Consider the following 14971-nt stretch of genomic DNA (forward strand, 5'->3'; position numbering starts at 1 on the left):
GAATAAGCAGGAACTCTGGGGTTGCCCCATGGGGTTCATGAGTGAAGCTGCCCCCCCCCCCGGAGATTTCCCTGGTACCTGCGGAACCTCCTTCCCCCTCTTGAAATTAGGCTTGGGGGAAATCTCCCATTCAATTTCAGTATTCCAAGTTTTCTTCAGAACGCGCAGGGCAGGAGGCAGCGATGAAGTTCTGGTGAAGAAGCAGTGCTTGGAGATCATGCGGGGGCGGGGTGACAGAGTTTGGTGCAAAAACCAAAGGTACTTTCATCTAAAATTATACTCACCATTGTGAGATGTTGCCTTCATTATTTCATTATTATACAGTTTTACATATAAACACCAGAACTTCACATATACCTCATACTTTTCGGAATGATTTCCTGCTGAGTTCATTGCTCAGAGTGGACTCTGAGAGGAAGACGTCCCACACTCCATACATCTAAATGGGTTCTCCCATGTGAGAGTCCCTGGATGTTCCTTAAATAAAGGTAAAGGTAAAGGGACCCCTTACCATTAGGTCCAGTCGTGACCGACTCTGGGGTTGCGGCGCTCATCTCGCTTTACTGGCTGAGGGAGCCGGCGCACAGCTTCCGGGTCATGTGGCCAGCAGGACTAAGCCGCTTCTGGTGAACCAGAGCAGCACACGGAAACACTGTTTACCTATTTATCTGCTTGCACTTTGACGTGCTTTTGAACTACTAGGTTGGCAGGAGCAGGGACCGAGCAACTGGAGCTCACTCCGTCGTGGGGATTTGAACCACTGACCTTCTGATCAGCAAGTCCTAGGCTCTGTGGTTTAACCCACAGCGCCACCCGCGTCCCTGTTCCTTAAATACTCCATTATAAATAAAGCACTTTCTGCAGTCTTTTCATTCAAACTGCTTCTCCTGAGTTTGTTGATGGTTTGAAGGGTTTCAATTCTTAAAGTTCTTCCTGTCCATGAGTCTGTTGATTCTGAACTTCCACTAAGAGTGAACCTCTATCTACTTTCCTGATCTTTATATGGTTTGTCTTTTGTATGAGTTTGTTGACAAAAATCAAGGGTTCCACTCTGACTGAAGCTCCTTCCACAGTCCATACCTTTAAATGGTTTCTCTCCTGTGTGAGTCCGTTGATGTCTCCTAAGGCTTCCACTATCAGTAAAGCTTTTTCCACACTCCATACATTTAAATGTTTTCTCGTCTGCGTGAGTCCGCTGGTGTAATTTAAGGTTTCCATTCTGATTGAAGCTCTTTCCGCACTCCATACATTTAAATGGTTTCTCTGCTGTGTGAGTCCGTTGATGTTTCCTAAGGTTTCTATGATCACTAAAGCTCTTTCCACACTCAATACATTTATATGGTTTCTCCCCTGTGTGAGTCCGTTGATGTTGTCTAAGTTTTCCATTATCACTAAATCTCTTTCCTCACTCCATGCATTCAAATGGTTTCTCCCCTGTGTGTGTCCGTTGATGTATTTTAAGGTGTCCACTCTGACTGAAGACTTTTCCGCACTCCATACATTCATATGGTTTCTCCCCTGTGTGATTCCGTTGATGTGATCTAAGGCTTCCACTATAACTAAAGCTCTTTCCACACTCGATACATTTAAATGGTTTCTCCCCTGTGTGAATCCGTTTGTGCAATTTAAGGTGTCCACTCTGACTGAAGTTCTTCCCACACTCCCTGCACGTAAAACATTTTCTCTCTGTGTGAGTCCGCTGGTGTGTTCTAAGTTTTGCATTGAAACAGAAGCTCTTTCCGCACTCCATACCTTTAAATGGGTTCTTTCTTTTTTGTGTTCGTTGATGTGAACTATGTGTGCTCATTCAGTGAAGCATATTCCACATTTCACATATTTTAATGGCTATTAATAATGAAACAAAAGGTGCCCTGTCCCCTGCAATTCTGTCTCCTCCATCACCTTTTTCAGAGTGGGCAGAAAGGAAATCCTGTTTGGGTTTCAGGAAAGAGATAACAGAGGGAAAAGGGCACATCAACCGCCATAAGCACCTTCTCCTATTTCAACATCTCCTACATTCTCCCATGTCCTCCCCATGTTCCCAATTTTTAGGAAATAAAAATGGTATGATGTCAAATGGTAGTAGTGCATCAGCAACCTTTCATAATCCTCAATCATCTTAAATAACACAGCATGATCTTGGAATACTGTTGTCCTGTGGGACTGCCTTTCAAATCAAGTGGTTGCCCCCGTTTCCACCTCTAGATCTACATGAATCACCTGCATAGTCCCACTGACCTCAGGAGGTCTATATGGACCATTTTGGGAGACCCAGGTCTACATCTTTTCTGGGGACTGTGGTCTGGGTCAGTCAGAGAACTAGTGACAAAGCTTGGTGCTTGGGGTCAGCTGAATGGGTGCTCAGGGAAGCTCCTGTTCTGGGAGATGGACCTCTGTCTACATGCCTCACATTGCAGGGAGAGAGCAGGAGAAGCAGATGGCACATGGGAATCCCAGGCGGAAACACCCACCCCAATGGTTCTTTATAATGATTATGTGCTGCCTGATCCTGTGCTTGTCTTCTGACAGAGGACTATCCTAATCTGGCACTGAAAAGCAGGATATTCAAGGCAAGGAGATAACTGTATTAGTGGTAGGTAGCCATATTGGTCTGACACAGTTGAAGTAAAAAAATTAACAAAAATAGTCCAGTAGCAACTTAGGGTCTTGGGAGAAAAGTAATGACAAACCTAGACAGCATCTTAAAAAGCAGAGACCACAAGGGCCATCGAGTCCAACCCCCTGCCAAGCAGGAAACACCATCAGAGCACTCCTGACATATGGTTGTCAAGCCTCTGCTTAGAGACCTCCAAAGGAGATTCCACCACACTCCTTGGCAGCAAATTCCACTGTCGAACAGCTCTTACTGTCAGGAAGTTCTTCCTAATGTTTAGGTGTGATACGGAAAGAGGGGGGCATGTCTTCTTCACCTTCTTCTTCGCTATAATATATCCATTTATTTCCAAATGTCAATGTCAAAAGGGACTAAAATCTATAAAATTCATAGAAAATCAACGTGCCAATTTGCTCAATTTCTCTAGGACTCCATGACACCTCCCCTATCCTCCATAATCCCTCAAGCAAGGTGTCCAGACCCTAATCCTGTCAAATCACTCTGCCAAGCCTTTCCTCCAGGTAATGCCAGTACATGGACCATTGTCTTCTCATCACCGGTATTCAGGATGCGCTTATCTGCGCATATCTCCAGCTCTGCATATTCCCCCCTCTCTCCTCCATATGTTAATCCTGTGTAACCCAACCTCTTCTTAATGTATTCATGATGTAATCTGTGTAACCCAACCTCTTCTTAATGTATTCATGATGTAACTGGGATGTGTTTTGCCCTGTATTCTGGGGCATGGAGGGAAGTTTCAAAAGTTTGTCACCCCTTTCTCGCTGTTCAATCTCGCCTTGAACCTGTTGCGCAATAAACTTGGATCTTCTGCAGCTTGCTCCTGTCTCTGGCTGAGCTCATTTTCCTCCGCAGGGACCCGCGGACTTAGTCCGACAAGCTGGGTGGCAGAGCAGCCTCGCACCCAGATTTTACCGTAACAGATGGCGCCCAAAGTGGGGCTTTGGGGTTCTCCCGTGTTGCTGACCGGCGGCCCTGAAATCTTCAGCCGGCACCGGGACATTTTGCCTGGGAAGATCCTTTGGACCCCGGCCATCTTCCGGGCGGTAATCAAAAGCCCCAGGAGTTCAGCCGGGGAGCAAAGAGGGATCCAGTCGGCTTATTCATCGATCCCGGGATCATCATAGAAGACGCGTGAGTATAAGGAAAAGGAAAAATCCAGTGCACTGGTGGGAAGGGGGTGGAAATCTCCTGGCAACTGAATTCTCTGCCCTCCTTTCTATCGCTCCTTCTTACCTTTCTCTTGGCCCGGTTAGTGAGAGAGACTGTGGACCGCTGCTCAGCCTGAAAGGGGGGTTCTGAGCTCTATCTCTTTCTCTTAAAAATCTCCAGCCAGCCACACCAATTGGGAGCCCGAAAGTAAGATGGAGAGAGCCAACTTGAAAGACAGCCGACTCTCCGCAACGGGCATCTCAGTTGAAAGCAAGGGGTTGGAGCTCTCTTTCCGAACTTCCCTAGCACCCGGCAAGGGGGCAGGAAGGGGTCTGGCTTTCTGTCTCAATCCCAGCCGCACTGGTCGGTGCCACGTAACACGTGTATCGTGCGTGAGCCCGCTTCCAAAAGCAAGGGGGATTTTCGGTTCAAAACTATCCAGGGATCACCCGATCTGGCACCGCACGGCGCGGGCATTCAGTAGGGCCCCTTTTCCTGAGATTGTGACGATAGGTAGGAGGTTGCCAGGAGGGATAGCCCATGAGGAATTGGGCAGGATTTGGCAGAGTGGAAAGGAACCCCAAGATTTGGAATAGGAAATAAGGAAAGGAATGAGAGGTAACCGGATAGCTAGAGCTCAATAAACCACTAGGAAGTTGCCAAGCAACAAGGAAAAGGAAAACCCTAAATAACCCCCTGTACAAGTTACCCAAATCCTAATCAACCCCTCTCTTTCTCCCTTCTCTATCCCAGACACCCAAAAAAAAAAAAAACAACAAAAAAGCAACAACAGCAACACATGCATATATAAAGGGGTACCCAGTCAACCAAGCGTTGTGAGCCCTGCCAGTTTGATTAACTGGTGGTGTGTTTGAAGAGGCAAGGAGGCTCATAAAACCATGTGGGACCTTCCTACTAATTTCACTTAATGAAGCCAAAGGAAGCGGCTTAACTCCTTGCAATAACCAACTAAAGGAGGAGAATATATATGTTTACATGTTGTCTGTTATGTGTGTTGTCTGTTAATACATATATGAGAATATGTATGTTTACATGTTGTCTGTTATGTTTGTTGTCTGTTCCTTCTGTCTCTGACAGACTGCCTTTCTCAAGTGTGCATAGTTTAAACTACAAGCTTGCTTCAAAATTTCAAATCTAAGGAAGCCATGCTGGACCTTATCAATCTTAAAACAGGAAAAAAACAAAAACAAAATGAGAATGAAGTGTGCAAATGTTTGTTATTTGAGAGAGGCTCCAAAGAGTCTTCCTCCGAGTAGCTTAAGTGAGGAGTATGATTTTAAGCTGATGGTAGATAATGTTATGTTGCAACCTTTGAGTTTGTGATTCTACATCCGTGTTCCAGTCTTTTTTCCAGTATTTTGAAATGTGCTGTGAAGAAACTAATGTTTCTGCTGCAAAAGCCTAGTTGAGCCAACTGCTCTCTCAAGCTAAAATGCAGTGTATGTATTTCGTTAAGCACATGCCTATGAAAATAGGTGTTCCTTCTAAGAAAATTGTTAATAAAAGGTAGAAGCTTCGATAGACAACAATTGTCTATCTATAGAGTCCAGTCCTGATATCAGTCTCTAAGATCAGCCAGGGCTTCCTGGCTTCTTATTGGAAAATGCCTCCCCCACTTGTTTCAGTCTCTTTCAGGTCCCCCCCCCCCCACTTCTTACTTCCATGCCGAGTGAATTTACTCCCAAGTAAGCTTCCTTCAACAAGGGAGGGGGGCACTTTTTTGCTAAAAGTACCCGACATCTCACTTTCCTATGTATCGTTATTTTTTAAAAAAATCTTAATTAGGCGTACTATTCCTATGCAAGTTCAGAAACATTACTAACTTTTGTATCCCCTTTAAATCAAATCCAGGACTGTTTTTATTATTTGTCAGTGGTTATATCAACTGAAATAACCCTATGCTTATAAAATATTCTTTCCCAGATTCTCTTCCTATCTTATCTTAGGAAAACTGTTCTTCCTTTAAGATCAGTTCTCTAGGAACTTGCACTCTTTAGTCTAAGGAAGTAAACTCTCACTCAAACTAGCTTCAAGATCTGCTAAAAGGGTTCTGTATAAAGCTGGATACTTTTATTTTCCTCTTCCTTAGTACATGATAGGAGCATTGATTGTGCTCTCTTCCCCAGTAGTGCCTGTGTACATAAGTATGTGTGTGTCTCTTTGGTAGTACAAATCTTGCTGTGAAATCTTGCTGTGAACCCTATATTTTGGAGGGTTGGACTAGATGACCCCAGGGTCCCTTTCAACTCTCCCAATTTGTGGCTGTGTGGAAGGACATGTGTCCGCAAGCATTGGAGAGTAATTCTTAAATTCTGGTGTGGTGATGGAGTTGAAATTCAGCCTAGCTTTGCTCTTTAGTTTTAAAAGGTGAGAGGTGAAGCTGTGATGTTTTGAAGCACAACTGGTAATATCAAGCATTTGAGTGATTACAGTGTTTATCATTTTGTCTACTATTTAAAAATCAGACTTCAAAGTCTACTCAAAGTTTAAGCACATACAAATACATATGAGCCTTGACCGATCCTGTAAATAAAGGGCAGGAAAAAAATGTTTGTCTGCAAATGGTAAGGCTGAGAATGTTAAAAAATCCTATGAATTCTGACTCTCTGGCCATTTTCCCCCATATATAAGGGCGTGGCATTGTTCCGCGAATGACCAGAGGGAAATCACACAAAATGATAGCCCTTTCCTGTAAATAAAGGAAGCACTCCCTTGCTTGGGCTGCAGGAAACATGATCCCTTAGAAAATTTCTAGCTTTGGTAAATGCTTGAATTGCAGAGTTTCTTGTTTTGTTTTAAATCTAACCCTATTTTTAAAAATCTACTCCTTACCCTTCATTTCCTTTATTCAAATGGTAATTTAGCCAAAAGATTCAACATTTTCAATAATATAAAAGGTTTGCTGAGACATGAACTCTGCACATGCACAGAGGCTAGATCAGCTTAAAAAAAGGAAAAGAAAGGAGAGAGAGAGAGAGGAAGGAGGGGGAACTGTAGGGGGGGAGAGGAGGTTTGGAGAGCTTGGGCTGCAGGGAGAAACTTATCCAAATTTCCTTATGTAAAACTTGGAACCACTGAGGGAAATCACCCTTAATGTGTCCTTTGCTCCAGGGGCTACGTAAGACAAAAGGGTTAAGTACTGGACCATCAAAGTCAAGAGGTTGCCAAGTTTCAAATCTTAACATGCCAAATTCTTTTCACAGGTAAATATCAAAGCATTCCCCTCCCTCAATGGGATTTAAATCACAGACTTTGTTTGTGTGCATTTTAGGAACAGCATTTCCTGACAGGCTTCTCACATGAAATAATTTCCCCTTTTAATAGGATATGTGAACCCCCATAACAAAGTGTTTGTCCCTTCTTTTCTCCCACAGCAACTTTCTTTCTGTTCTGTGAAACAAGTCTGAATCCCTGCTATATTAGTGACTTCCATCTCTTTGTGGCTTTGACACTTTTAAGTTACAAATAATCTGTTTTCATTTATTTAATCCGTTTTTCCATGATGTCCATGAAATTAATCGAAGCACAACCAAACATTGTTTGTGGAATGGTATTTGTTTACCTTTTGCCTGAGCATTTCTTATTAATTCTGTCATTTTGGCTAGTTCAAGGTACTTGCACAACTTTAAATTGCCATTCATTTTTTCTTGGTATTAAGTCATTTCCCAGTATTTTGCTATTAACATCCTAGCCGATATTGTCACATCAAGAAACACTCTTTTATTTTCATTGTTACTTCAGGTTTCTTAAAATTGTGTGTCTTAGCATTTATTTATTTTTGGTTCCTCATAGGTCATTGTGTGTGTGTGTGTGTGTGTTTTATTATTATTTTAACCTTGTATTTTTTACAGTTCTCTTTCTCTACATGTGGAGTAATTTTTTTTTATTTAATAATATGGAAGGGGAAAGAAAAAAAAACCAAAGTGAAGGAAAGCAAACAAACTTAGCAGATAATAGCAGTAATTATATGGAAATGTAATAATAATATTGAAATGAATAAAATGCTTAATCCGCTAAGATTTTTATTATTTGCAGCTTCCCACGGAAACTGAAGGACATCCTTTTGCCTTTCGCCCCTTCACTTTTCTAACTCTGTCTTTTAAGTCCCCAAAACCCTGCCCCTTACAGGATATCACTTCTACAAATGTGTTACTACAGATCCAATGAAAAGCTTTGCCATCACAAGACTTGCAACAACAACAGACACCAAAGTTTTCAAAGTGGCCACAGCTATCTCTTTCAAAGAATATAGACTGCCGGGGGAGTGGGCCTGACAAAGGGGGGTGGAGTTGAATTGCAAGGACATTTTCTCACTTTTGAACCTCAACACTGTGCTCCGGCATTAAGAAGATACATGCGTAAAAATATCACAATTGTCTCAAGATATGCAACTGATACTTAATTAGTTTGTTTTGTATTATGTGTTATTACGTAGGAATGTTGAAATGTGTCTGACAGTGTGTTATTTCCACAAATGGGGGGGGGGGCTATTTTTGTGTGTAATTGTTTTTTGTTTAATGTCTTATTCCTTACATCCCAGTGGAGGATTCTCATACATTTTATGCTTTTTAACAGACCAGGCTATTATGTAGTCCAATGTTTAGAATTAGATAAATTTATAACCACATTTCGTTGTTTCACCTGGCACTCTGCCAACTTCCCTACCCATTTTAAAATGTGCTAAAACTCACTTTACCAAGGAGAAGCCTCAGGAAGGTGTATATGCTTTGGTTTAGCAGGAATAATCCCTTATAGAGTTAAATTGACTCATTTGGACAAGTGCCCTTTTTAAGTATGGTTTTGTTTTAACATATTGGTTTTGAAAAGTTGAGAACCACGGGGCAAGATAAATTCAAATTGGACTCTGTTTGAATTGGGCAAGTGTATCCAGGCTGCAATTAGCTTTTGGTCCTTAAAGTGCAAGTGAGCAACTTCCCATGACTGCAAGACCAGAGCCTATAATAATAAAATCCCATAGAATGGCCAAGGCAAAGACATTTCTCTCATGACGTGTCCAAACTTGTGCCAGCTGTGGTGAGTGCCAGGCAACATGGTTAATATGAAAGCCCTAAGTGGATTCACCAGGGATTGCCACTACTGTGACACCATGTCGGTGTGAGACCACAGAAGAGCTACCTTCGCACCTGAGAACACAAAAACGGTGGAGCTAAAAAAACCAAACTGCATTTTTTTTCAGTCAGTAGTGGACCTTCCTACTAAATGTAAAGCATAGACCACTATTGAACAAAATACAACAGGTGTTCTTTTATGTGATATCCTATATCCAGCTATCTGCACTACTATACTTGCAAATGACCTTAAGAGGCATGGCTTGCAAGTCCCCTTCAGGTTTGCACAAACCCACACATCTGGTACGGTGGATACCAAATTATTATTTAGTGCATATCTATATAACATACACGTACATTATTGTATTGGTCCGTGTTGCTCCCTCCTTTGCTGCCCTGCTCAACCCACCTCCTTTTCCATTAGAGCCTATACCCACTCACAGGGCACCCCTACCTTCACCGAGATTTAGGGTGCGGAGAAAAGATTTGCAAGTTCTTACAGAACTTTAATGCAAATCTATCTCCGAATGGGGGACTGATAGGGAGGGGGGGCATGTCTTCTTCACCTTCTTCTTCGCTACAATATATCAATTTATTTCCAATTGTCAATGTCAAAAGGGACTAAAATCTATAAAATTCATAGAAAATCAACGTGCCAATTTGCTCAATTTCTCTAGGACTCCACCACACCTCCCCTGTCCTCCATAATCCCTCAAGCAAGGTGTCAAGACCCTAATCCTGTCAAATCACTCTGCCAAGCCTTTCCTCCAGGAAATGCCAGTACATGGACCATTGTCTTCTCATCAGGAAGTGCTTATCTGTGCATATCTCCAGCTCTGCATATTCCCCCCCTCCTCCATATGTTAATCCTGTGTAACCCAACCTCTTCTTAATGTATTCATGATGTAACTGGGATGTGTTTTGCACTGTATTCTGGGGCATGGAGGGAAGTTTCAAAAGTTTATGTCACGCCTTTCTCGCGGTTCAATCTCGCCTTGAACCTGTTGCGCAATAAACGTGGATCTTCTGCAGCTTGCTCCTGTCTCCGGCTGAGCTCATTTTCTTCCGCAGGGACCCGCGGACTTAGTCCGACGAGCTGGGTGGCAGAGCAGCCTCGCACCCAGATTTTACCGTAACATCCCGATCAGAGGAATTCCGCCATTACTGGAGGCACAAACCCGGAAGTCTTCGAGAACACTGTCCCACCATCTCGTCCTCTGTGGTCCCCTTCTCCTTGTGCCCTCCATCTTTCCCAACATCAGGGTCTTTTCCAGTGAGTCTTCTCTTCTCATGAGGTGGCCAAAGTCTTGGAGCCTCAGCTTCAGGATCTGTCCTTCCAGTGAGCACTCAATATTTTTTTGGAAAACCAATAAAAATGATTAAAAATAAAATCCACACCCCAGGATATTTCCCCTATCACCTCTTTTCCACCTCCCCCCCACCTTTTTTCACCCCATACCTAAAACCCAGACATCCTGCAGTGTGCCAGGATTGTGACTCCTGCCCTCAGGAAACAAAATAGCTCCCCCCCGATGCTTAGGTGCCCTGAGGGCTGTGCAGGACCCCCAATCCTTGAAATGAAAAAGGGAGGGGCTCAGAAAACCTGAAGGGAGCAGGCAGGGGGGGCTGCACAGGATCCAGAAGCTCCTTCTCGCTGATTCCCCCCCATGAAGTTCCTTTAAGACCCCACATTGCAGGGGGCAGCTTCACCTGCAGCGAAACAAAATGCAGATGCCCTGGACGAGTGGAGCCAGGCTGGGGGGCACCGTGGGGACCCCGGAAATGCGCCCCTAGAAGAAATGTGCCTCCCCAGTTGGAGGCAGCCCTCCTTCTGAAACACCAAGAGAGTAAACGGACAGTTCTCTGAATGGAGAGAAGCAGAAAGCGGAGTCCCCTCAAGATCAGTATTGGGACCTGTGGCTTTTCAACTTGTTCATAAATGATCTAGACTTAGGAGGGAGCAGGGAGGGGCAAAGTTTGCTGATGGCAGTAAATTGTCCCGGGGTACATGAGTGAACGTGGGGCCCCCAGGAGACTTCCCTAGTACCTGCACCCCTCCTTCTCTCTCTTGAAATTAGGCTTGGGGGGAAATCTCCCATTCAATTTCAGTATTCCAAGTTTTCTTCAGAACGCGCAGGGCAGGAGGCAGTTCTGGTGAAGAAGCAGTGCTTGGAGATCATGCGGTGGGGGAGGGTGACAGAGTTTGGTGCAAAAACCGAAGGTACTTTCATCTAAAATTATACTCACAATTGTGAGGTGTTGCCTTCATTATTTCATTATTATACAGTTTTACATATAAACACCAGAACTTCACATATACCTCATGCTTTTAGGAATGATTTCCTGCTGAGTTCATTGCTCAGAGTGGACTCTGAGAGGAAGACGTCCCACACTCCATACATCTAAATGGGTTCTCCCATGTGAGAGTCCTGGGATGTTCCTTGATCACTCTATTATAAATAAAGCACTTTTTGCAATCTTTTCATTTAAACTGCTTCTCCTCTCAGAGTTTGTTGATGGTTTGAAAGATTTCAACTCTTAAAGTTTTTCCTGTCCATAAGTCTGTTGATTCTGAACTTCCACTAAGAGTGAACCTCTATCTACTTTCTTGATATTTATATGGTTTGTCTTTTGTGTGAGTTTGTTGACAAAAATCAAGGCTTCCGCTCTGACTGAAGCTCCTTCCACAGTCTATACCTTTAAATACTTTCTCCCCTGTGTGTCTGCTGATGTTTTCTAAGATTTCCACTATGACTGAAGCTCTTTCCACAATCCATACATTGAAATGGTTTCTCTCCTGTGTGAGTCCGTTGATGTGTTCTAAGGGCTCCACTCTGACTGAAGCACTTTCCACACTCGATACATTTAAATAGTTTCTTACCGATGTGAATCTGTTGATGTCTTCTCAGGTGTGCACTCCGACTGAAGCTCTTTCCACACTCCATACATTCATATGGTTTCTCCCCTGTGTGAGTCCGTTGATGTGATCTAAGGGCTCCACTCTGACTGAAGCTCTTTCCACACTCCATACATTCATATGGTTTCTCCCCTGTGTGAATCCGTTGATGATTTCTAAGGTGTGCACTCCGACTGAAGCTCTTTCCACACTCCATGCATTTAAATGGTTTCTCCCCTGTGTGAGTCCGTTGATGATATCTAAGGTCTCGACTCTGACTGAAGCTCTTTCCACACTCCATGCATTTAAATGGTTTCTCCCCTGTGTGAGTCCGTTGATGATATCTAAGGTGTCCACTATGACTGAAGCTCTTTCCACACTCCATGCATTTAAATGGTTTCTCCCCTGTGTGAGTCCGTTGATGTCTTCTAAGGCTTCCACTATAACTGAAGCTTTTTCCACACTCTATACATTTATATGGTTTCTCCCCTGTGTGAGTCCGTTGATGTCTTCTAAGGCTTCCATTATCACTAAAGCTCATTCCGCACTCTATACATTTATATGGTTTCTCCCCTGTGTGAGTCCGTTGATGTCTTCTAAGGCTTCCATTATGACTGAAGCTCATTCCGCACTCTATACATTTATATGGTTTCTCCCCTGTGTGAGTCCGTTGATGTGATCTAACCTCTCCACTCTGACTGAAGCTCTTTCCACACTCCATACATGCATATGGTTTCTCCCCTGTGTGAATCTGTTGATGATATTTAAGGTCTCGACTCTGACTGAAGCTCTTTCCACACTCCATGCATTTATATGGTTTCTCCCCTGTGTGAGTCCGTTGATGTCGTCTAAGGTGTCCACTCTGACTGAATCTCTTTCCACACTCTATGCATTGAAATGGTTTCTCACCTGTGTGAGTCCGTTGATGTTGTCTAAGGTGTCCACTCTGACTGAAGCTCTTTCCACAATCCATACATTGAAATGGTTTCTCTCCTGTATGAGTCCGTTGATGTGATCTAAGCTCTCCACTCTGACTGAAGTTCTTGCCACCCTCCATACATTCATATGGTTTCTCCCCTGTGTGAATCCGTTGATGATTTCTAAGGTGTGCACTCTGACTGAAGCTCTTTCCACACTCCATGTATTTAAATGGTTTCTCCCCTGTGTGAGTCCGTTGATGTCTTCTAAGGCTTCCACTATAACTGAAGCTCATTCCGCACTCTATACATTTATATGGTTTCTCCCCTGTGTGAGTCCGTTGATGATATTTAAGGTCTGCATTCTGACTGAAGCTCTTTCCACACTCCATACATTCATATGGTTTCTTCCCTGTGTGAGTCCGTTGATGTGTCCTAAGTTTTCCATTATCACTGAAGCTCTTTCCACACTCTATACATTTATAAGGTTTCTCCCCTGTGTGAGTCCGTTGATGTCTTCTAAGGCTTCCATTATCACTAAAGCTCATTCCGCACTCTATACATTTATATGGTTTCTCCCCTGTGTGAGTCCGTTGATGATATTTAAGGTCTGCATTCTGACTGAAGCTCTTTCCACACTCCATACATTCATATGGTTTCTCCCCTGTGTGAATCCGTTGATGATATTTACGGTCTCGACTCTGACTGAAGCTCTTTCCACACTCCATGCATTTATATGGTTTCTCCCCTGTGTGAGTCCGTTGATGTATTTTAAGGTCTGCATTCTGACTGAAGCTTTTTCCACATTCCATACAATTATATGGTTTCACCCCTGTGTGAGTCCGTTGATGTCTTCTAAGGCTTCCACTACCACTAAAACTCTTTTCACACTCCGTACACTGAAACGGTTTCTCACCTGTGTGAGTCCGTTGATGTTGTCTAAGGTGTCCACTCTGACTGAAGCTATTTCCACACTCCATGCATTGAAATGGTTTCTCCCCTGTGTGAGTCCGTTGATGTTGTCTAAGGTGTCCACTCTGATGGAATCTCTTTCCACAATCCATACATTGAAATGGTTTCTCACCTGTATGAGTCCGTTGATGTTGTCTAAGGCTTCCACTATCATTAAAACTCATTTCACACTCCATACATTGAAATGGTTTCTCCCCTGTGTGAGTCTTTTGATGTCTTCTAAGGCTTCCAGTATCACTAAATCTCTTTTCACACTCCATACACTGAAATGGTTTCTCCCCTGTGTGAGTCGGTTGATGTTGTCTAAGGTGTCCACTCTGACTGAATCTCTTTCCACACTCTATGCATTGAAATGGTTTCTCCCCTGTGTGAGTCCGCTGATGTTGTCTAAGGCTTCCACTATCATTAAAACTCATTTCACACTCCATACATTGAAATGGTTTCTCCCCTGTGTGAGTCCGTTGATGTTGTCTAAGGTGTGCACTCTGACTGAATCTCTTTCCACACTCTATGCATTGAAATGGTTTCTCCCCTGTGTGAGTCCGCTGATGTTGTCTAAGGCTTCCACTATCATTAAAGCTCTTTCCACACTCCATACATAAATATAGTTTTTCCCCTGTGTGAGTCAGCTGGTGTGTTCTAAGTTTTGCATTGAAACAGAAGCTGTTTCCACGCTCCATACCTTTAAGTGGGTTCTTTCCTTTTTGTGTTTGTTGATGTGAACTATGTGTGCTCGTTCAGTGAAGCATATTCCACATTTCACACATTTTAATGGCTATTCCTAATGAAACAAAAGGTGCCTTGTCCCCTGCAATTCTGTCTTCTCCATCCCCTTTTTCAGAGTGGGCAGAAAGGAAATCCTGTTTGGGCTTCAGGAGAAAGAACAGACACAAAAAATGGATACATCAACCGCCATTAGCACCTTCTCTTATTTCAACATCTCCTACATTCTCCCATGTCCTACCCATGTTCCCAATTTTTAGGAAATGAAAATGGTATGATGTCTAATGATAGTAATGCATCAGCAAACTTTCATAATCCTCAATCATCTTTATTAACACAGCATGATCTTGGAATACTGTTGTCCTGTGGGACTGCCTTTCAAATCAAGTGGTTGACCCCGATTCCACCTCAATCTCTTAATGAATCACCTGCACAGTCCCATTGGCCTCAGGACGTCCATACGGACGATTATGTGAGACCCAGGCCTTCATCTCTTCCAGGGACTGTGCTCTGGCTCAATCAGAGAACTAGTGACAAGGCTTGGTGCTTGGGGTCAGCTGAATGGGTGCTCAGGGAAGCTCCTGTTCTT

At 43.4% G+C, this 14971-nt stretch overlaps 3 protein-coding genes across 4 annotated transcripts in view; 2 read left to right on the top strand and 1 right to left on the bottom strand.

Moving 5' to 3' along the window:
- The window catches only part of LOC128421704 (zinc finger protein 271-like), a 279246-nt gene that overhangs the window by 191917 nt on the left and 72358 nt on the right, over nt 1-14971 (top strand). The gene's annotated exons all lie outside the window — the stretch shown is intronic.
- LOC128421711 (zinc finger protein 883-like) overlaps nt 1-14971 on the top strand; it is a 112686-nt gene that overhangs the window by 30745 nt on the left and 66970 nt on the right. The window lies entirely within an intron of this gene.
- The window catches only part of LOC128421769 (zinc finger protein 850-like), a 54278-nt gene that overhangs the window by 1759 nt on the left and 37548 nt on the right, over nt 1-14971 (bottom strand). Inside the window, exons 3-4 of the mRNA XM_053404953.1 lie at nt 12821-14528; nt 11195-12655 (exon numbers count right to left, since the gene is read on the bottom strand). Coding sequence (XP_053260928.1) covers nt 11574-12655; nt 12821-14339 — 2601 coding nt within the window. The 5' untranslated portion in view covers nt 14340-14528 and the 3' untranslated portion in view covers nt 11195-11573. The remainder of the gene's footprint in view (nt 1-11194; nt 12656-12820; nt 14529-14971) is intronic.

The sequence above is a fragment of the Podarcis raffonei genome, chromosome 10, assembly GCF_027172205.1.
Source record: "Podarcis raffonei isolate rPodRaf1 chromosome 10, rPodRaf1.pri, whole genome shotgun sequence".
Taxonomy (NCBI): Eukaryota; Metazoa; Chordata; class Lepidosauria; order Squamata; family Lacertidae; genus Podarcis; species Podarcis raffonei.